The 22,789-nt window shown below is 40.2% G+C and overlaps 1 protein-coding gene and 1 long non-coding RNA gene across 3 annotated transcripts; both read right to left on the bottom strand.

Moving 5' to 3' along the window:
* Window positions 1-11: 11 nt before the first annotated feature.
* On the bottom strand, window positions 12-16,683 carry LOC132568661 (NEDD4-binding protein 2-like 2). 2 transcript variants are annotated; one of them, XM_060234713.1, is made up of 6 exons: window positions 15,661-16,683; window positions 11,160-11,284; window positions 10,880-10,968; window positions 10,034-10,110; window positions 8,570-8,713; window positions 12-88 (listed from the first exon to the last, which is right to left on the bottom strand). In XM_060234713.1, exons 1-6 carry the CDS (start codon window positions 16,521-16,523, stop codon window positions 58-60), a joined length of 1,329 nt encoding a protein of 442 aa, XP_060090696.1. In that variant the 5' UTR covers window positions 16,524-16,683; the 3' UTR covers window positions 12-57. The 2 variants fall into 2 exon arrangements, with proteins under 2 accessions (XP_060090696.1, XP_060090695.1); XM_060234712.1 differs by lacking the exon at window positions 12-88 and having other exon boundaries at window positions 8,269-8,713.
* Window positions 16,684-16,735: 52 nt separating this feature from the next.
* Window positions 16,736-18,194, bottom strand: LOC132568662 (uncharacterized). Its single transcript, XR_009555205.1, has 2 exons — window positions 18,042-18,194; window positions 16,736-17,033 (listed from the first exon to the last, which is right to left on the bottom strand). It is a non-coding gene; the product is annotated as an uncharacterized LOC132568662 (long non-coding RNA).
* Between the last annotated feature and the right edge of the window lie 4,595 nt (window positions 18,195-22,789).

Here is a 22,789-nt window from a genome sequence, read left to right as displayed (position 1 = left end):
TTCCGTTCCTCTTTCGTTTCCTTCTCTGTTTCATCTTGTGCAGTTTGTGTTTCTTCTTTACAACTGTTTCCCTAAATAGAATAAAGAACTAACTATGAAAAGAATTAAAATAATCGTAATACAGTTATTAGATTAACAGTCTATATAATACTTTGCAGTAGATAATAAGTAGGAGCAAACAAAGACCACACTTATGAAAGGTTTACCATTCTACTTGTTAAGAATATATATCAATTCAATTTCTTTACGAATTGCTTTGTATTTTTGGTCCAGTATGTAAATACTTAGGGTTGGGCTGTACTTACTAAGTGAATTCAACATCACATAATGTTATACTATGCTGATAACGATACTATACGCACATTAGGATAACATGTTACAACATTTAAACAAAAAATGACAAGACTTTGCTTCTAATGAGAAAATGTAACATGAATGTATTTAAGTTCTTTGAAAACAGTAAGAAGTTATCATGTTCAACATGGCTTAGAGATACCTTCAAGTTTAAATCAAACCAAGATAAAAATGAATTGTTATGGCTGCCTTTTCCTCCTCTAGTATAGACAATTATGAAGAGTATCCTCCCATTATGTCTGATGCAAATCAAAACCTTTTAATGGATTATCTCTCTGAACCATCATATTCACAACTGAGATGTTAAAAGGTAGAAGTTATTCCAACCTTTAAGTGCATGCTTATATGTGAAAGGCTTCACCATTGCATTACTGATTTTGTTACAATGTGTTATCACAAACTGTTTAACACAGATGATAACAGGGTGCTTTCATGAATAATCTTCAGGAATGCCATATCAAGGACTTTGAAAAAACTGTTGTGCTGTCAAGTCACCTTTGTTACCTTCGCATTCCTGAAAATTCCCTAGACAAGACTGACATATGCTAGCAATTTATTTTATTGGGTGACAGCGGATTATAGTTTTAACTAGTTCAGATTTCCTGTAAAAGCAAGAAATTATATCCCCCCCTTTCCAAAATTCTCCTGTGTTTAGGGAAATGGCTGAGCTACAACTTTTCCCCTTTGATGCACTAGTTTTCTGTTTGGAGCAATTTTTATTACAGTGACTCAAAAGTAGTATGGCCCCATCTGTAATCTCAAGTGACACAATCTGTTCTGCTATCTCAGCACTCTGCCAACTAATCATAGTCCCTTATTCTATCCGACCTCAACCCCCAATGATGCCCTGGAACAAAAATACACCATAAGTAGAAAATGGAAGCACTATGATCCCCAAGACATAAGTTTTGTTTTTTCAACTAGTTTTTGTCCTACATTAGTATGTGTCAGAAGATATTGTAGAAGATAATTTGCTGTAGAAGGTAATTCTGCATATTGTAGAAGATAATTTGGCATTTTTATTCAAAACTGCTAAGCACAAGCAATTTTATCTCTGGACCAAATGCCTGAAAAAGGGCAATAAGATTGACACTACAATGAACAAGTTTGTGAATAAATTATGGCTTGGCATATATTTGACAATACTAGTGCCACATATATAGTATAAGAATTGTTATCTTCCAAACTAATTCTGAAGTCTGCAGCCACACCTGTAGTTACTGCTTTGTGGTATTGTAATGATCTGAATTTATATGGATGTGTTAATTGTTGGTAAGTTGCAGTAGAGAAAGGGGGGGGTGAAAGAGGGGGAATGAGCAAGTGAGGTGATTGGTTGGTGACTGAGAGTATGGGCAGAGCTAAGAAGTATGTGCAGGGGGGAGGGAGAGAGAGAAAAGTCAGTCCGCTGCAATGATCTCTCAGCAGAGGGGAGGCAGTTAACTATCAGTTGTGGTCAGCAGTCTAAAGAGTCTGAGAAGCAGTCTTCTGATTAGAATCCCATATAGTGCTGTGAAAAGCATTAAGATTCTATAGAAGAAAAGTAGAAATACTAAGAGGGCATATTAGGGCTAGACAGAGAGCCAAAATGTAATTTTGTCAGAGTATTACAGGAGTGAGAGACAAAAGCTGTCAGAAAGTTAAGAGAAAGGAAGATTTGAGAGGAAAGGAGTATGTGCAGTGAAAGAGTGACACCTCAGTCAGAAATTATTATTCATTGAAGAATTAAGCTATAAACATTTTGAAACCAATACATTTATTGTACAAATAAAGTTTTATTTTGTTTTATATTATCCTGGAGTCCTATGATTTTATAAGAGTCTCATCCTCAGGGCCACATAGTCCAATGAAGAAGCCTTAGAGCTTAGGCACAAATTCAGTTGGGAACATTAAATGAAAAGTTTGGAATTAAATTCCTGGCGGCAGCATTACACAAAAGAGTTGTGATAGGTAAAATCCCCATGTCATTGACAAAGTGCATACTGAACGGGTGAAAAGTTATTAGACAATTTTTGCTTGGATCTAAAGCTTAGCACCTTGTGACAATGCATGTGCTCTCCCCCTTCTGCTGCAGCTCTTAGCATAAAGAGAATCCCCAAGCACAGCATTAAGAGGGAGTCATAGGTCCATGGCAGGGGAAAATGGATTCTGACCACAGAAATCCTCTGCTGGATTTAAGTCTGTGATAGATTCATAATGATTTGCAGTTGGTTTTCTTGATTCCAATCGATTTGGAGGCTTTATTTGAACTTTTAACACTGTCACTGTCATAACTCATGAAATCATTTCAATGTGTAATATTAAGAAAATAACAGAAAACCACACTTCACGTACAGAGGCATTAAGACAGTTCTGTCAGTCTACTGCAACTGTATTTTCTGCAAGGGATAACTGCAGCTTTGACAAGATGCCACAGGTATATGAAACTACTTTCAATCAGCCAAAGACAGAGCTTTATGCTAATATAATACGTGTGAAATGAGTAGAACACTAGAGTTGCTAGAACTTGATTTCTAACTGTTGCACTGATTTGGCTGCTTTGCATTATTTCTGTGATGGAGCACCACCACAATACTACGTACACTTGAAGATGATGATGATATTGGATTTATATCCCACCCTATATTCTGAATCTCAGAGTAGTCACAATCTCCTTTATCTCTCCCCCCGGCCCACAACAGACACCCTGTGAGGTAGGCGGGGCTGAGAGAGCTCTTATAGCAGCTGCCCTTTCAAGGACAACTCCTACGAGAGCTATGGCTGACCCAAGGCCATTCCAGCAGCTGCAAGTGGAGGAGTGGGGAATCAAACCCGGTTCTCCCAGATAAGAGTCCATGCACTTAACCACTACATCAAACTGGCTCTTAACTCTATGAAATAGACTGTGTGCTGCTGCTGTGTTATTAAGTAAATCTGTAGCAGCTGGGATTGTGTCAGAACAGCTCATGGTGGACTTGGTAAAATCCATCTGTGAATAAGCAAACAACATTGTGGCATCCAAAAGTACATTTTGAGCACTGACATGAAAAGAAGCATGCAGCTTAATATACCTGTTTAAAACAGAGATCTAATCAAGAAAAGAATACTACACTATTGTCTTATTTGTTTCTGCTGAGTAGTGGATAAAATTACAAAAAGACAAAACTTTAAACCATTCTGAACAGTTTACTTCCTTGATTAAGCACATAATGTAATCAACTATATCTCCCAAACCAACAAAGGTGATTTTGAAGACAACCAGTTGCACTCTTTGAAGTCATTGAAGCTATAAGTGTGAGATCCAAAAGGTTACTTCATACGCATTTGATAGTTTGCAGCAGGCCTTGAATTCAGCAGGAGCTCACAGGAGCACAGCTCCTGAACCTTTCTGAGGGTTCCCCCTCCTCCTCCCTGCCTATCTACCTTGTCCACTGAATAGTAGGTGCAGCTGCATAACAATCCCTGGACCAGCTCCACCATCTAGTTTTCTACAAAACGACCCCTGGTTTGCAGACAGAATTTCCCCCCTTTGGTTTAATACTCTCCTCAGTTTCTAAAAGATGTCATATATCATGGCATTAACTGTTAGCCAAGAAACAAATCTGAGCAAGCCAAACAGGTTACTTAGTTAATATTGTCCACAAAGTAACAATTACAGATTGCCTCTCTCAAATGTTAGGCTGAGCCAGCTGAAGCTGAACCCGAAGACAGAAGTCCTTTGCCTGAGTCGCGGCAGTCTGGGCAGGGAAATTTCCCTAGCAGTTTTTGATGGTGCGCCACTAACAATGGCACCCAGGTTCAGAATCTTGGGGGTGCTACTGAAGCCTTCTTTAATAATGGAGGCTCAGATAGTGGCCACTGCCAAATCCACCTTTTTCTATCTGGTGGATAAAGACAACTGGTCCCCTTCCTCGAGCGTGGTGGCCTGGCAACTGATCCATGCTACAGTCACCTCGAGACTGGATAACTGTTGATTTCATGAATTGTTTGTGTTTATTCAGTATTTATTAATTGAATTGTTATTACCATTTACCATTGTGACCCGCCCTGAGCTTGCTTCAGAGGGGAGGGTGGGATATAAATCCAATAAATCTAAAAGATATTTTAATACCTTCAGCTTACTAAACCATCAAGTTTAGTACATGAATATCAAAAGTTTCATATTAAACTCACTGGTGAAACATTAACACAACATGTTACAAATAAATTAAGCATCAATTCTAATTTTTAATTTAATAAAAATTTATATCAAGGGTTTTACATGCACATTTTCATCACACATTAAAACAGATTGCACACAAAAGTAACTGAACAAAGTTAAATATCTGGATTTGATTTCTAACCTTTTTTTATTTTAATAACAACAGGTTCTCAGCCCTCTATCTTTTCTCTTACCCTATGTTGCTCATATAAACCTTGGATAATTAAACTAAACAAAAGCCAGTCTATAGAAAAATGCTGAGTGGATCTCAGGAACTTCTTAATGTTACAAGAAGAAACTCAGAGCTGTAGGACACTTTGGCTGTTGCTTTTACTTAGTCTGATCCAATGAACCTCTTACATCATTAGGGTTTGTAGAATCTTTTGGGATCAAGTGCCGTGTTCTACTGGAGAAAGTTTTCCTTCCAGACGTTTCGTTCTCAGCTGCAGAGAACATCCTCAGTGGCATTGCAGCCGGAGCAGGCGCTCAGACCTTCTTGGCTGCTGTGCATTGAAATGTATCACATGAACTCAACGCACAGCAGCCAAGAAGGTCTGAGCGCCTGCTCCGGCTGCAATGCCACTGAGGATGTTCTCCGCAGCTGAGAACGAAACGTCTGGAAGGAAAACTTTCTCCAGTAGAACACGGCACTTGATCCCGAAAGATTCTACAAACCCTAATGATGTTACCAGCCGTGAAAACCTGAAATCTTTGATAACCTCTTACATGTTAAGGGTCTTGCAAATGCACAAATATCTGATCCTCATTTGCAAGCTTACACTGAATTGAGCAAAACTGTCCTCCACAATTCAATTCATTTCCAGGGGCACAAAGGCAAAAATCATGCAACCCATACACATAGAAGCAGCCTGTGAACCATAAACGTGGCAATGCAATATGGCAACCTTTGGCCCGATAGGCAAGAATAAAAGTTTCCATCAATCTTTTGACATATTTGCATGAGTTATGCACATAATCCTAGTTACAAGGAAGCTGAGTGTTAGCATCAATGGATGAGGGATACTGCTATTAACTTGGAAACAATTAGCTAGCTGATCAGCAAGCACTTGTAATATGAAGAGTTTCAGGCAGGCAGCCATGTTAACTAGCAGCAGCAGAACTAAACTGCAGCCCAGCAGCAGCTCAAAGACCAAGAACATTTTCCAGGATATAACCTTCCATGAGTAACAACTGTAACAGAAGTGAGCTTCAGTTCATGAAAGCTTATATATACATCCTGGAAAATTGTATTGGTCTTTAAGATGCTACTAGACTTGAATTGTGTTCCACTTGTACGCTTATACAACAGATAACAGCTCTTCTATAATGTAACCTCTTTAGAAAGGTATTTCAAGAGACTGTTTTCTGATGAGCTTCCCCCCCTCCCCCCAAAAAAGAAACCCCTACTTAATTTGGAAAAGCAGAGATAACTTTTCTTCACATCAAAAATAACCCGCTGAAGCTGGCTGATATTATCTTTCAACCAGTCCTAGGCCAATGTGCCTACTGGGTCAGCTTGGAGCACAAATACAGCAGAAATGTACATGACTGGGGCAAGAGCATCCCTGTGATCTTCCGCAGAGGCCATCCATTTCCAGCGGAGCTTGCACAAAAGGAGTGTTTCTGCTCTTCTAATCTTGCCACTAAACTTACATGCAATCCAAGTAAAATTGCCAAGCGACACTTGTCCAACATGTTAGCTGAATTATACAGATAACTCTTAGCAGTGTTTGAAACCAAGATATTTAACTGTGCTGACAATACAGTCATCTTCTGTGTTAAAAAAACAAACAGTAAAAGGAGGAGAAAGCTACTCTGAAGCAACAGATAGCATAAACATTTTTTTCATTTGCACATCCTGGGTGCCAGCAACTTAGCCACTCTGCCTCTATAATTTATAAAAAATCCTAGCGACTTAAGAGGGGCTACTTTTGTGTATGAGATTCCAGGAGTACAGATCAGGAAATTACATGTCACTTTAAGCAAGGTTTATTTAAATTGGGTTATCCAGACTAAATGTTCAGACCCAGCATTACGAATGTAGCCCTTAGCTTTTCAGTGTTTAAAGTGTACAGAACCAATTAACATTATCTTCACAGAAGCTCACATATGCTCTCCAGAAAATGAAGCCAACAAATGTAACACATGAATAGGCTACTTAAGAATAAAAAATAATCCCAGGCTTCACAAAAGTGTCAGGACAGTTAAGTGATCATACAGCAGCGTAAAAAGCTCAGCTGAGTGGCATTAGTCCTCAAAGAAGCATCTGTGTAGTTAACTAGACCTGCCCACTCATCTGTCATGGCCTTGTAAAGCCAGGAGAGAAAGAAAACACAAGTACATGTGCAGCTGCCAGAGAAATACAGCCTCCCCCAAATGATGCAAAAACCAGTGAGTGCTGTCTTTGCTTTAAAGAGCCAAGAAAGGCATCTGGGATAACAATACTGAAATAGAAGGGCAGAAGCTCCAAAGATTTGCAAAAACTGAGATAAATGGCTTTTATTTCTCTTCCGCAAAATCCACCACAAATCCACCATACCTGAACTAGCTGTTTGAAATGAAAAAAAAAAAATCAAACTACCCAGGCAATATGACATGCAACTATGATCTCTGAAAACTTCCCATGTTTAAAAAAAAAGATGGATAAACCAATTTTAGAAAACCAAAACTGTCATCAGGTATGCTCCCAACAGTTGTTTGAGAGGCCAAAACACAAAGGTCCTAATGTTTCATTCCTGATTTTTAAAAATATTTTCTCTGAGCTAAAGCCATGAAGTACAAATATCAAGATACTGGACTGGATCCAATGACACTTGTTTGCTAATGGGGGGAGTTTTCCTCCAACACAAGCAACATTCTTCTACGGCAAGAGGCTCTTCTAATGGTGCAAGGCTATTTGTGCTAGAAGCAAACACAGTCTTGCATGGAAAAGTTCCACAGGATCCAAGCCTTCAATTGCACACAATGAATTGCTGAAACAGCAATCCTACCATAAGCTGCATCAGCTGATATGAAAAGAGGCAAGCAACTGATAAACATTTACAACATACAAAAATAATACAGAATTAACACAATTATCTACTGCCTCAGCAACCTGGTTCTTGTCTGCATCACATAACAATGTAACATGACTTAAAAGTAACTGTGGTCAACGTCTGAAGTCTTTCAACACATCATTAAGACATACTGCTTCTTTTATAAAGCTACGTGCACAAAAAACAAGACCACTAGATTTCCATACAGCATAGTATGAAATTTAGTATATTTCTAAAAAGTTTCAGACAGAGGAGTGTATTAGGATTCCAAGTTAAGTCTGCATGTTGCCTGCTGATATGTTCAAACCACAAATTTTAATTGTAGGGGCTTGACTAATGCTTCACAGCTCTTTGTTTATACAAAAAACAAATTTAGCCTTAGTCTTTTAGAAAATGACAAGCTTAGCTACAGTTGAAATAACTGATATAAAATACAACTGGGATCACTACTGAAAAGCAGTGAAAGGCAATGGTTCAAATGTAACACCAATGTAAAAAGTTATTCTTCTGGATACTGTACTTATGAAAATTCATTATAGTCTAATTAGAATTCTTAACAAAACTGCTCAGCAGTTTCTCCATAAGCAAGAACACTCTTGTTAAAATCCAATTATAAACCGCACAGAATATCCACATAATCTGATGGGGATTCTTAAAAACCACGGTTAGTACAAATATATATATATTTAAAATATTTAACACTCAGTTTTAAAATTAAACATTTATTTACATTATTTATAAACAGTCTCCAAGAGGTAATAATCTACAGTAAAATTACTTAAGCCTCAAAAGAAATTGGCTGAATAGTTTGATAATCCTACACAGAGTGAAGGAAACTTAAATCCATTAATTTCCATAGATGCAAGTAAACTGAACTCTATGCTGGATTGCAGTATTTACATATTTTCAAATTGCAAACAAACTGGCCTAAGTTCAATGAACCCTAACTTATCAGCTATTGGAAACACTGAACGTATTCCAAGAGTCTGAACTGCCTCCCCACCTCTGTCTTCTTTGTGGAGGAGGCCTTTGTGAAGTTTTATGAAAAGGTAGCACTGAATTCATAACAATGGGTATAGATATTTGATATTCATATCTTTCCAGCATTTGAATAATCTTCTCACGACTGACCCCATGCTTGTTCCTCCTACAAAAAACAAGAAATTAAGTTCAAGTCTTTGATTAATCAGATCACCCCAGAATGCCTTCAGCTTGTCTACTTTCAAGAATCATGTCAGAGTCAAAATCAAAACTAGTGATGCCCCCCTCTCCTAGGGGTGGAAAAGCAACCAGGGAACTGAGCACAGATTTGAGCAGAAAGGATTAAACAGGGCTATCCCAACCTGAACCCAGCCTTCCACTCAAAGTTGGAATATTGCTTGGCTATTTTTCCTTAAAAACCTAAGAAGAAATTGCTCATCTCCAGCTACAGTGTGTGGGTTACATGCACACTGAAAATAATATACTATATACTGAAGACCTGATAATACATTTAAATATTTTTAAAAGTGTGACATTTAAACTATCCAGAGGTAATCCAGCACTTCAAAGGGAAATTTGGAAAAGTGTCTACTTGGCTATATGTTTAACGAAACAAATTTAACTGGCCAGCAGTAACCTTGAAATAATGTCTTTTTAATAATAACTTTAAAAAAAAGATTTGTCAAACCAATTTCTACTACTAAGCTTCAGAAAGAGGACTCACAGGACTGTGTTGCCCACCCACCCCCACCCGCACCCCCAGACCTAGAAGACAAACAGAAGATACAAACAAGGAAATGAAAGTGAACAGAGAAGCAAAATATGACCTCTGTTGTTAATCGGGTTCTCAGGCAACTGGCAGGGACATGGCTGGGGGAATGCATTGTAAACATGGTGACATTGCTTCTGAGAAATCCCAGAAGTGACAATGGTACCAGGGTGGATAAAAATGAATAAATATATATATTAATTTTCTGATATAACTAAAACTAACCTGAAAAGTTATTATACTAAAATTAAACCTCAATATGGGTTGTAAATATTAAGGCCGCCAAGAATGAGAGTTTATGTAGAAAACCATAATTTAAATTGAGTGTTACTGACAAGTGATTTTAATTTGAATTAAATCAAATCAACCCTGAACGGTACAGCCATTGCTTTGGGATTTCCACAGAAGCAACATCTTCATGCTTATGATGCCAGTGAGCTTTAATTTTTCCTATTACTACTTGGAGTGGCAGCAGGCAATGGAAGCTCAGGGCAAAGGATCCCCTGACCCAACCAGCATGTCTCATTAGAAGTAACATAGAGGATATATCTGTTCTCAAAAGGGTAGCACAGGTCTAGTGTTGAAAAATTTTGGTTGAAGATGCTTACAAGTGGGAGTACAAGAAAAAAACTACAAAGAGCACATGTTAGTACAATACTGGATTCTAAAGAGAACTTCATGCATTCCTCAAACAAGAAAATAAAACATAGGCCTCACTTTTCTAATTCTTCAGGGTCAAACTTCCACCATGTGTCTGGTTCATGGAATTCCACTCTATAGAATTTTCCTAGAGCCTAAGCAATCAAATAAACAAAAAAAGAAGCACATTACTTATTGTCTCCTTCTAACCCAAGTGTTGTAATGTGATTTCAGAGGAAACTATCAGAAACTAGTTAAAATATATGAAGATGTCTTACACCAAGTCATCCATCTGAAACATCTATAACAGTATCACCTAATCAGTCAGCAGTTCTCCAAGATCTTAGGTAAAGAAAAGCCCTTCCTAACACTGGTTATCTATGACCTTTTAACCATAGATCAGAGTGACTAATCTGGGACCTTCTGCAAGCAAACCATGTCTAACCATTGAGTCACAGTCTACCTTCTTGATAAAGTTCAGAGGACCAAATCCCAGGTTCTTTATTTCAGTATAAAGGCATGGTGTTTACCAACATTTGTGGTGAGATTATGGCAAGTGAAACAGAACAAACAGAAAAATTAATAGAAGATGATAATATTGGATTTATATTCCGCCCTCCACTCTGAAGAGTCTCAGAGCGGCTCACAATCTCCTTTACCTTCCTCTCCCACAACAGTCACCCTGTGAGGTGGGTGGGGCTGGAGAAGGTTCTCACAGCAGCTGCCCTTTCAAGGACAACCTCTGCCAGAGCTGTGGCTGACCCAAGGTCATGCTAGCAGGTGCAAGTCGAAGAGTGGGGAATCAAACCCGGTTCTCCCAGATAAGAGTCTGCACACTTAACCACTACACCAAACTGGCTCTCCTGATTTATTTCCGGATTGAATTGTTTTGTCTATTATAAAAGAAAGGGAGTCTCTATTTACCGCTTCCACATAAGGCTTCATTTCCCATGCTTGCGTATTAGTGTTGTCTATTATAATTGGAGATCTTCCTTGATCCATTGCTTGCTTTGCTGCAATAAATAGTAAAAATGCAACTGTACAAATAGTACATATAATAATTGAAAAATTAACCAATTAGCCAACTGAATCTTTGTGTATTCAGATGGACCTTCTGCAATAGAGCTTTATTATAAAGTGGGAGTTTAAGTTTATTTTTTCATTCTAACATGACTATACATGATGAAATCTAATACATTCACACCTCTCTTTTGGTTCCAGTCATGAGCAGCACCAAGCTGACCAACATTATATGACCATCCATCTTGCTGACAAAAGTAATCATCGGTGCTGAACACAATGCCATCACGACTCTGACCAAGCAGAATGCTGTGGAAGAAAAAGCAAGATCATTATAGAATTGCCGAAGTTTTATTTTTGTAGTGCTGAAAAATGTGCTTAGACTGGAATGTTAACTCACTTGTTTTTAACAATATTTATTTTTTTTGTTCTCCTGCTTAAATATAATATTTTTGGGGGCACAGTTGTTAAGAGTGGCGGACTCTAATCTGGAGAGCCAGGCTTGATTCCCCACTCATCCACATGCAGCCAGCTGGGTGGCCCTGGTTACTTCAAAAGTTATTTTCAGATCTCAAACGAGCTCTCTCAGCCCCACCTACTTCACAAAGTGTCTGTTGTGGGAAGAAGGGAAGGAGACTGTAAGCTGTTCTGAGACTCTTGAGTGAAGGGGATGGGTATAAATCTAACTATTCTTCTTCCTCACTACATATTTATTCCACCCTTTTTCCTGAAGTACAGTTGGTTCATGCACTAAAAGTGTTAGAGGAAAGGAAAGGTCCCCTATGCAAGCACCAGTCATTTCCAACTCTGGGGTAATGTTGCTTTCACAATGTTTTCACAGCAGACTTTTTACGGGGTGGTTTGCCATTGCCTTCCCCAGTCTTTCACACTTTCCCCCCAGTAAGCTGGGTACTCTTTTTACCGACCTCGGAAGGATGGAAGGCTGAGTCAACCTTGGGCCGGCTACCTGAATCCAGCTTCTGTAGGAATCAAACTCAGGTGGTGAACAGAGAGTTCAGACCACAGTACTGCAGTACTGCTGCTTTACCACTCTGCACAGGGACAATTAACTGACTCACCTCTACACCAACTATTTCATTCGTTGTATTGTTCAAAGGCTAATGCTAATTTCCTGGACTTTTTCTTCTATTTCGCTCATATAAAATAACTACCACAGACATAATAGAAAAGGTGGAAACCAATAGAAAGCATCCAGGAAGACTATGTCCTAAATTCCTATTTTTGCTATACAACTATACAAGCTAAGGAGTTACCTATACTTGTTAGCATTTCATGAGCAATCTGATCTCCTTAGAAATGTGTTGTCTAGGACAATCTACAGTTAAAACGTTAATATTTTTAATACAGCCTTAAAAACAGGCACACTATACCCAAAGTATCTATTAATGTTAAAGCCTACTAGAAACTAAACCACTCTTCCATTCAGGTAAACTGTGTATGAAAATTCACAGCCCAAATGCTAGGATCTGTAAATGACGAAGGCTTCCAATCTGTTTGTTCCCCGACCTAACATTCAAACAGTCCAGCTCATTTTTTTCATTCTCTAGCCCCATAACTGGTATTCTAACAAAAGTAATGGCTTGGATCTGACCCAACATTTCTGCAGGCACAAAAAGAAGGGAGGGTAGTTTTCACTGATTTCCTCCCTGCCAAGCTATTCCTGGGTATCTACATGCCATACAAACTGTATTTCAGGGAGTATTTTCAACTGCTGAGGGGGCAGAGGCAAAAACTGCCCCTGCTCAAGTCTGCATAAATTCTAGGTGGCAGCCAAGTTAATATACTGTACTGGGATGTTCTTGCATGCTTCTCAAGTTACCGTATTTTTCGCTCCATAAGACGCACCTGAGCATAAGACGCACCTAGTTTTTAGAGCTGTTTGTGTGAATTTAGAGGCATTTGTGTGAATTTTTTGCAGTATTCGCTCCTTAAGACGCACACACTTTTCCCTCCACTTTTTGGGGGGGGGAAAAGTGAGTCTTATGGTGCAAAAAATACGGTAATTTGTTTTTAAAGTAGCAAGAGGACACACACATCCTCTGTTAAAGACATATGTTACTTCAGCAGTTATTTCCATAGGAACAAACATTGGTCACTATAATTATTAATTCCATTACCCTTCCCATATAACACTGAATACTACCAGATAATAACTAATAAGATAGCTGTCTACCAGAAAAATCACTAGGCATAGGTACTGATATGTAACAAAATGGAATTTGCAGCTACATCTCACAGATCAAGGTTTAGTTTATTCCCAGGTACAGAGAAAGTTCCAACACACCAGACACTGAGAAAACATTCTGTAGAAAAATTAACCGTAAAGCTGAGTATTCTACACATACAAGTAATCATATACTAATGTGGTTTAGGCTTTACTTAGTTATGGTCCAGTGGCAATATATGCAATCTATGTAATTTCCCCTAATAAAGGCTGAAGACCCATTCATAAATAGAGCTTCTATGCAGCAAATGAAGACCAACTAACTGTGGGTTAGTCTGACACAGCAACTGAGTTGGACCAGAGTTTGAATTTTCACTTGAGCCATGAGATTCACTGCTCTGTTAGTTTAACTTACTTCATAGGGCTGATGTAAACAGGGGCAGGGGAATGCAATCCATGGATGCCATGTGCTCTTTGGAGTAAAGATGAAACATATCCATAACATTTCTGCCCTGCCCTTCCAATAGGTAAGAGTTGCTTATAATATATATTAAAAACCGAGGCCTATACGGGTGCGGATGCATCAGGTGCTGTGTGAACTGCACTGGCTACAACTTATCGGATCTGTTTCAAGGTGTTGGTCCTTACCTTTAAGGCCCTTTATGGCTTGAGGCCTGTATATCTTTGGGACCGCCTCTCCCCATACAAGCCCCCCTGGGCTCTGAGGTCAGCTACACACCATCTTCTCATGATTCCTGGTCCTAAAGATGCCTGACTGGCTTCAACGAGGGCCAGGGCCTTTTCGATCCAGGCCCCTACCTGGTGGAGTGAGCTCCCACTGGAGATTCAGGCCCTGTGGGACCTATCCAAGTTTTGCAGGGCCTGCAAGATGGAGTACTTCTGCCAGGCTTTTAATTGATCCAGTGGGCATCGCTTGAAGTCATCGCTTCCCCCAGCGCCCTACCACCTAGGTACTCAAGCTGAATGCCTCCAGCCTATATGCGGTTTTATGATCTGTTGCCATAATGTGGATTATGGTCTTTTGATTTAATTTAATAATTCTGTAATTAAGATATCGCTTAGTTTTGATGTGGTTTATTTCATGTTGCAGTAAGGTTTTTTAATGATGTAAGCTGCCCTGAGCCCTCTTGCGGGATAGGGCAGAGTATAAATAAAAAAAATAAATTAAAGGGTTACAGCACAACTAGCAATCAACTCGACTGACCATCAATAGAGAAAGGCTGCTTTCAAACAAGGATTCAAAAGTGTGTCCTTGTCATGGCAGCAAGTGGTGCAGGGACTCGTGGGAATACAATCCACATGCTGTTTCCTCTGTTGCTGTCTTCTCTGACCTTTCCGGTCACATATACATATTGCACAGGCTCCCTCTCAGCCTGCAATATCCCCTCTTTTTCCTAACCCTGCTGCTTGGTAAAGAAATAATAAAGCATTTTAAAGGCAGCAGAACTTAGTGGTGGCTACTGGAGAATAACTTGATGGATGTTCCACCCAAAGCCACCTCCCACTTTTTTCTGTACTTTGGAGAATATGAGATTTATATTTTCTCCAGGAAGAAAAAACAGAGCACAAACATGTCATGCCATAACTGGGTACAGTATCATCTGTTCTCCTTTACTGTGTCAGCTTCCTGATGTCCTTGCAGGGGAAATCCCCACACTGAGACAGCCAAAAGACAGATAGAACTGCCTGCAAAAATGCAATAATTGAAGTCCAAGTCCTCAGCAAAATTCTCCTCTCAAACACTACTGACTTAACATGGCTTCCTAAAAGCCTAAGAGGAATAAATCATTCCTCACCACTTCTGAGAGCTCATCATGCAAGGTGAGGCAATGATGAAGGCTTGTAAACAGGTAGGTTATCTGTAATAAGAGCACTACAAAAAGGAATCATTGAGCTGACCAGAGCTGGCATACAGGTTCATACAACCACCACACACACAAAAATGCACGCCTGTCTGCAAGCCCCACACTGTTCACTAAGTTTGTCACTGATAATTTCTCCAAGTTTTTCCCTTTTAAAAATAAATACATATGTAAGAGAAGTACTACTACGTAAACAAGCAAACAAGTAATCCTTACAGAAATAATTTTAGTTATCTTAGCCTAACACCAGAGATCTTCTAATTGAGCTGAACTCTGTATCTAGGGCTTGAAAGTAGTATTTCTATAACACTCTGATTATAACAGAAAATACTACATTTTTTTAAAAAATCCATCAGCATCCTTTACAATTTACTTGGTCAATATGAAATTGTTAGGACTGTTGTAAACCATGTTTTAAATATGCAAATAAAACAACTTTACTGCTGTTCTTCTAAAATTTTCAGTACTTATCAATATGTTTACAACACATACTGCCCCACAGTCCAAAAAACCTCACAGGCTCTTAATAAAAACCAAACTATTTGCAGATTTAATTCCATACAGTGCAACATACAAGGAAGAGTCATATGGTTTGTTTGAAGTTAGCATTTTCTTACCGAGACAATGTTGTCTTCCCTGAGCCTGGAAGGCCTCTCAGGATCAGAAGTTGCTTTTGTGACTCATATAAGCTGCCCTCCAGGATTTGCTGAGAAACACTACTTGACCTTTCAGTTTGTTGAGCATTTTTCCAACATGTTCCAGTTTCACAGAAACCATTACCTATATACCCTTCACGGGCACTGTATCCATTTTGAATGGTCTGTATACTTGGAGTACTAGGATTACTAGAACAGTCACTATTTTTATTCGCTGGTGAACAGCTTGTGTTAATGTGGGTGTTTTCAAATGGACCTACATTTGAAGAACTGAAATTTGAATGATGCGATGACGAAACAAGCTCCTGAAAATTAAAATTAGGGATGAACTGGGGAGGTGGTGGGCCATAAGGTACTATAAATGGAGGTGCCTGTTGCCAGCCAGGCTTAAAGGGAATAGAATCATTCCAGAATCTAGAATCTGCTTGTTTATTACATGGTTTTTCAGCTTCCCATGCATTTCTATCATTATTAAAAGACTGTCCATTGCCAGTTCTATGGCCCATCTGCCCATTGTAGGGATTCTGTTCAGTGCATGTTCTATGATCACTGGGTTCACTGTAAAAACATGGACCATCGTCACAACTAGAACCTGTTTTACTGTAGGATAGGTCTTGAGAGCTGACATACTCTATTTGATTCCATTTGTTATATTCCACAGGCTGCTTATGAAAGTCTCTTTCAGCTTTATCCAAGGTATTTTCATCACTTTCAAGCTGATGAATTTCACTATAGAACTGGGATAATTCATCTTCTATTTTTGGTATATCACAGGATAAACTCCGTTTGGATATCATTTCTTTCTTAAAACTATCACCATGCATTTTTGGCACTTTTTGGTGGTTTCTGTTGGTGTAGTTTTTCTTTTCCTTGGATTGCTGAACAACTTCAATTTTATATATGGGTCCAATGAACGCTTTGCTTGTGCTATAAACTTCATCAACTCTTTCAGTCTTGGGTTCTTGCAGTGATTCATTATTTGCTCTATTAACTTCTACAGTATTACCACCAGAGAAAGTGTACTTATTTCCTGTAATTTCATTATTTGTTGCCTTTGAAGGCTTATACGTCACTGGCTTTATACCAAGGAACACTTTTTTAGGTGGGACCCGGTCTCCCGTAGTTTCATGTATTCCATCCTCATCATCAGAGAGGGACAGAGGTATAAACCCACTATGGGTTTTTTTAATGTGTACTTCTTCATATAGGCTTTGCAATCCATCATAGGATTTGCCATAAGGCTCTTCTGTTGATTTCATTTTTTTAGAACATGGTTCAACTGCTGATCCATCCTGACTTTCAAGACATCTTGACTTACTTTCCACAGGAAGCATCTTAAAACAATAACACATTATTATGCTTACAGAACAAAATTATTTCCAATATTTATCTGCTACCAATTTTATGATTAAAAGTAGTCAGATATGGGGAGAACTGCTATGGGCCAGTACAGTGGTGGTTAGAAAGTAGCTGAATTGGCGCTTTCTGTCTTCTGTTTCAAGACCCCCTCCCATCCAAAATGGATCCTACTAGGGAAAAAATTAAGTTACTTTTATTATCCATGCGGATATTGTGAAACATGTCTTTCATTTTACAAGGAGGGAGGGGAAAGTTCTCATATAATGTTGCCCTTCCATTTTAAAAATACCATCCATATCCTTACAGTCTTAAGTTACAGATACCAAAATCAGATTTAAGTATTGTGAAACCAACAGAATAGTACAATAAATTACATAATTGTTTCTAACTGCATGATAGCCCAGCCACAACCACCTCCTCTATTTAAACATATACGTACACAAAACAAATAGATAATTTCCCTTAGGGTAAGCACAAGACACCAAACGAAATCCTAAACAGAATTACTCTCCTCGTAATCTATTGATATAAATGGGCTTATCAGAGTAGGATCCTGTTTAGGGCTGCGCTGTCACGACACTATTTTAAGTTTGCCCTTTCCTAAGGCTGCATACCGACCCCGCCAGGCGGGGTTTGTGACGCTTACGGAAGAAAGCTCCCACCTTCTTCCCACGTTGAACTGATTTATTCACCAGCCTGGGGGGCCTTGTTTTCCCTCAACTTTGCGTCTCCTTCGCCATCGTTGGGAACATCAGTGAGGTGGGACTCTTATTCACCTTAAACCGCCACCACATCCTTCCTTCCCCAACGCTTGGTGATGAACTTGGATAACGAAATACCCCACCCCCGCCAGCGCTCATGGGGACTTGTCAGCATCCCTCGCAACTCTTCAATATAATTTCCAGCTGTGAACCCCGTAAGGTCCGCCCCGCTCAGCACTACCTTGTACAAGACTCTATTCGAATCTAAGCAACAAAACCTACCTCAAGGGAAAGAAGCCACTCGCCGCCCAAGAGGCCTCTAGTCAAGCGGACACATTGGGGATCCCAGGCTGCGGTACAACAAACCACAACAATCCCAGCCCTCCCCCCTTCAAAATGGCTCCCCTTTGCCACACTACGCGTACACCAGCACCCGATGTAATGTGGAACTTGTAGTTTTCTACGGCGGTAACAAAAAGCTACTGCTCCCAGAATTCCTAGCGGGCTAATTTAACCCGTTCGAGGCTCAGCGAGGAAGGTGTGTAGAGAGAGTGAAGGTGATATCGCAGGGTAGAGTCAGGGTTTCATTTCAAAACTTGGACTGCTTCTTGGGATCTATGAAGGGATAAGAACAGTGCATTTGAGCGAGTGCAGACTGCCTTCCCTCATGTAACTGTAATCTGTTTAGATGATTTTGAGGCAGGTTTGCAAACTCATTTCGGAAGGAACCCAGTGCTTTCATAGGCAATGAAAGAAGATATTCGGCCGCAACCTTTTCCTGGCTTGGAAATGCAATAATGGGAAAACTCTGTTTTTTGTCTGTTGTGTTAACAATAGCATGTGAGTCCTGCCAGAAGAAAATGGACAACCATAAGCTTGTGTCCTCGCCCTACTAAACACGGCTTAGAAAATAGAAACGTTCTGTTTAATTGGTTTAGTTTGCAAGCCGCATTCCAGAACAGGCGACCACAATTTATTATTCAAACGCAGTTGACCTACTATGCCAGTGGCCCTCCGTGGTCTCTTACTAACCTATTTACTTGGATTATCAACATCCAATACTGCTTGTGGGCTGCATTTGGCATAGTGCGTCCAACCTGTGACTCTCAAAGCCCCCACCAGCCCGTTGGCCAGCTTGGAGAAGGCTTTTTTCTCTCCTTAAATCACTTTGCCAAGCCAGCTGGCAGCTTGGGAAATGCATTTAAAGTTAAAGTTGCTTTCTTTCCACCTCTCCTCCCCACACCTTTTTGTCTGCTTTCCTGTCATCCTTGTGCCTCTCAAACATCTTATGTTCCTGTCTTGCAGTTTTCAACATCTAATGTTAATTCTGTGTAGCTTTTTAGCTAGCCCGGGCTATATGAACCAATTACATTCTGAACCAATTCAGTAAATACTTATTGTAGAAAACTTGCAGGCTTTACAGAAATGCTAAAGAATGCATAAGTAACTTACTTCAGATAGGTAATCATGTTAGTGTGAAGTAGTAGAACGAAATTTGAGTCCAATAGCACCTTAAGCCCACTTGGGCGGGGGCGGGGAGATATAAATGGAATCAAATAAATAGATAAAGACAACATTTTCCAGGCCATATGTTTTCATGAGCAAAACTCATTTAATCAGATCTGACAAAATGAGCCTTAATTCACAAAAGCTTATCTCCTGGTAAATGTTGATCTTTAAGATGCTAAAAAAGGTAAAGGTAGTCCTCTGTGCAAGCACCAGTCGTTTCCGACTCTGGGGTGACGTTGCTTTCACAATGTTTTCACAGCAGACTTTTAACTGGGTGGTTTGCCATTTCCTTCCCCAGTCATCTACACTTTCCCCCCAGCAAGCTGGATACTCATTTTACCACCTCAGAAGGATGGAAGGCTGAGTCAATCTGGAGCTGGCTACCTGAAACCAGCTTCCGCTGCAGAGAGCTCCGACTGCAGTACTGCAGCTTTACCACTCTGTGCCACAGGTGCTACAGGACTATATAAAGTAACTTGATGTCTAATGTTTTGTGGTTAGAGCAGTGGTTTGCAAAGTGGGTAGTACCAACCCTAGGAGGCAGTGGGATCACCTGGAGTGGCAAGAAGAAGCAAGAAGGGTGTTAGCTTGGACCCCTTTGACTTTGTTGTTCACTTATTTATGATTGACCAGGCTAAAGCCCTAGAGTGAAAGACTTTCCTCACTTTACTGATCTCTTTCAAAGTTATTTTCTTTGGTCACATTTGTATTTATGATTCTGAATTGGCACAAGTACTGAAATCTGGTAAAGACTATCAGAATTTTTACTAAATATGGCACAAGAGCTCTAGTTAGACCAGTATACCAGGTTTTGAGAAACTGCCATCATTGCAGGTTCTTTTGTCTATGTCATTTTTCCAAGATTGTGCCAGTAAGTCTTTAACATAATAATATTCAGTGTGATATTTATTTTCCTGTGTTTCAGTTTTTGAACCTGCTGATTATGAAGTTATTTTTGTCACAGTCCACCTAGCATGAAACGTCTTTACCATTCACCAGGGCTTTTTTGGTAGAAAAAGCCCAACAGGAATTCATTTGCATATTAGGATACATCCCCTGATGTCACCCTTGTTTTGCACAGGGCTTTTTGCAGAAAAAGCCCAGCATAAACTCATTTGCATATTAGGCCACACCCCTGACACCAAGCCCGCTGAAACTGTGCTCCTGCTCAAAAAAAGCCCTGCCATTCACATTTGCTACTTCATATTGAAATTTGCTGGATATTCAAAGGCAACTGTGTGAGATACTTTTCTGTCCTTTGCACTGTTGAGATTTTTTTTTTGACAAAATGAATGCTTTGCTCAGTTATGAACTCAAAACAGATCACAAGCAACAAGAGGAAGCTGTGGAAAAGACACCCAGAAAAAACCTCAAAGGCTCACGGCTTCAATTACTCGCAAACAATTATATAACAAATTAAAGAGTGTAATTATTCCAAAATTCAAAAGTGCAATATAAACATTAAAAAACAATTTCATGTGTTTGTTCATACAACTTTCACTTTGACCCGACAAACTCCCGGTGTAACTGGGAGACAACAAATCAGCAGTTCAAAATCCAGTTAACTCCACTGCAATCATTCCATAAATTCAGAGGCAAAAAACAGTGCCATTTTTCAGAGATCGTCGGTGGCAATGAAGCTGAACCCCAATTCCATTAATTGATCACGGGCCGCAAGCTGGAGCCGGCCATTTCACATGGAGGCTTCGTCAGATATTCGTGCTGGGGTTGTGCAAATCTTCAAACGTTTATGTGGAGAAACGCCATCTTGGTTAATGTTGGTGCTTGGCTGGAGGGGAACATGAAACTACTAGGCAGGCTTTGGGGCCTAGCCTTTCCTGCACTCCCCCCCTCCCTTCCGGAGTTAAACCATCAACTCTAGGGGGAAAGCCTCCTAGAGGGGCAGGAAGTTCTTTAGCCTTCCCCTCATTCCCTCCTCCCTTCTGGAGTTAAACCAGCAACTCTAGGGGGAAAGCCTCCTAGAGGGGCAGGAAGTTCTTTTGGTTTTTTAAATTTGAATTAGGCGGGAAAAGGGTAGTCCGGAGCTGGCCCTCGAAGAGAGAGGTTGTGAGTCTGTGGGCTCCTGACTGTGGGAGAGGCCTACTCAAGAGGAGGAGGACCCCAGGCAGTCAGACCGAGTAAGTAATTCACAAGGTAGACCAAGTTTACACCAGGGACGAGAGGATGCGTTTAAATCCACCTTTTATTTGCCCTTCTTGTTGCTGATCAGGTGCTGTGCTAAACTTTTACATGTAACTGTTTTTGTTTTTTTATTTTCTTTCTCTTCTTATTAAACATTTTTACTGTTTTGAATGCTGGCAGTCAAACTCTGTACCACATAGATCCCGACCACTTAGACCACGCTGCTTTATGAAGGGGGCCCCGGGGAAGGGGGAAGGCATGCAGTTGGATAAGGTGCCAATCCTCCAGGGATTCCCCAAAGAAGTGCTGTGGTCTCTGTGATACCCAAGTACAGGGTGGCAGAGGACCTTGAGGCCTGGCCTCATAGCTGGAGAGGGGGATTGGGAGTCCTGTTCCTCTCAATCTGAACCCCTAGACTGAGCAGGTGGTAGCAGCGAGCCCAAGTGGCCAGAGGAGAAATAGCTCCCTCCAGGAGTTGGTGACTCAGCAGGGAGTTGACGGGACCGGGTCTGAAGGCAGAATCGGGCCAGTTCCATCACAGTTTACACTACATAAACATCTTGAGTCAAAGGTGCTGACTCCTCCTACATGCACTTGCTGAGTGACCCTGGGCCAGTCACAGTTCTCAAAAGAGCTCTCTCAGCCCCACCTACCTCACAGGGCGCCTGTTGTGAGGAGGGGAAGGGAAAGGAGATTGTAAACCACTCTGAGTGAAGGACTGGGTATAAATCCAATCTCTTCTCTTTTTCTTTATTCCAAAGTTAACTCTATTCAAGCACAATGTAGACCAAGGGTATTGAACTAATTTGTTATGTGGGCAGAATCTGACGTAAATGAGACCTGGTCGGGCTGTGTCAGGCTGGGCCATGTGCATACCTATTCAAAATTAGGTAGCAGATATATAAACTTTATAATGGACACAGACAAACACAATTAAATATTTTTTTAAAAAAAATTAAAAACATGCTTAAAACATTTATCACTCATTGGTCTTAAAGTGCTTTCTTTGTATTTCTTCCATGGGTCTAAGGAACTGGGCAAAGGAAGCTCTGGCTCTTTTCCTCCTTCCCCAGGGAACCAGCAGGGGGGGAGCATCAATCAATGGAGAAAATAGAGGTTTTGCTCTGTAGCTCCTGTGCGATTGAGCAAGCCTTGCAATGCAATGCAAGCAGCAATGCAGAAGGAAGCAAGAGAAAGGAAGAAGGAAGCAGACAAGAGCCAGTTGCTCGGGGGCCTGATTTGGCCCCCGGGCTGCATGTTTGACACTCCTGGTTTAAGAAATCATACTAAGGGTTTTGATTACCGAAGGAATTTTCTGATCGCTATCCTGCACTAAGAACAGTGGTTAAGAAACATTTTCGTTACATTATCAGCATCAT

Source organism: Heteronotia binoei, chromosome 3 (assembly GCF_032191835.1).
Source record: "Heteronotia binoei isolate CCM8104 ecotype False Entrance Well chromosome 3, APGP_CSIRO_Hbin_v1, whole genome shotgun sequence".
NCBI lineage: Eukaryota > Metazoa > Chordata > Lepidosauria > Squamata > Gekkonidae > Heteronotia > Heteronotia binoei.
This window is presented reverse-complemented; position numbering and strand designations above follow the sequence as displayed.

What these genes read in the sequence shown, in the direction of transcription:
- LOC132568661 (XM_060234712.1), bottom strand. Translation starts at nt 16,523, where the DNA reads ATGCATGGTGATAGTTTTAAGAAAGAAATGATATCCAAACGGAGTTTA. An exon ending in TGACTGGAACCAAAAGAGAG is followed by an intron (nt 10,969 to 11,159) that starts GTGTGAATGTAT and finishes TATTTATTGCAG; the next exon opens with CAAAGCAAGCAATGGATCAA. An exon ending in TGAAGCCTTATGTGGAAGCG is followed by an intron (nt 10,111 to 10,879) that starts GTAAATAGAGAC and finishes TTGATTGCTTAG; the next exon opens with GCTCTAGGAAAATTCTATAG.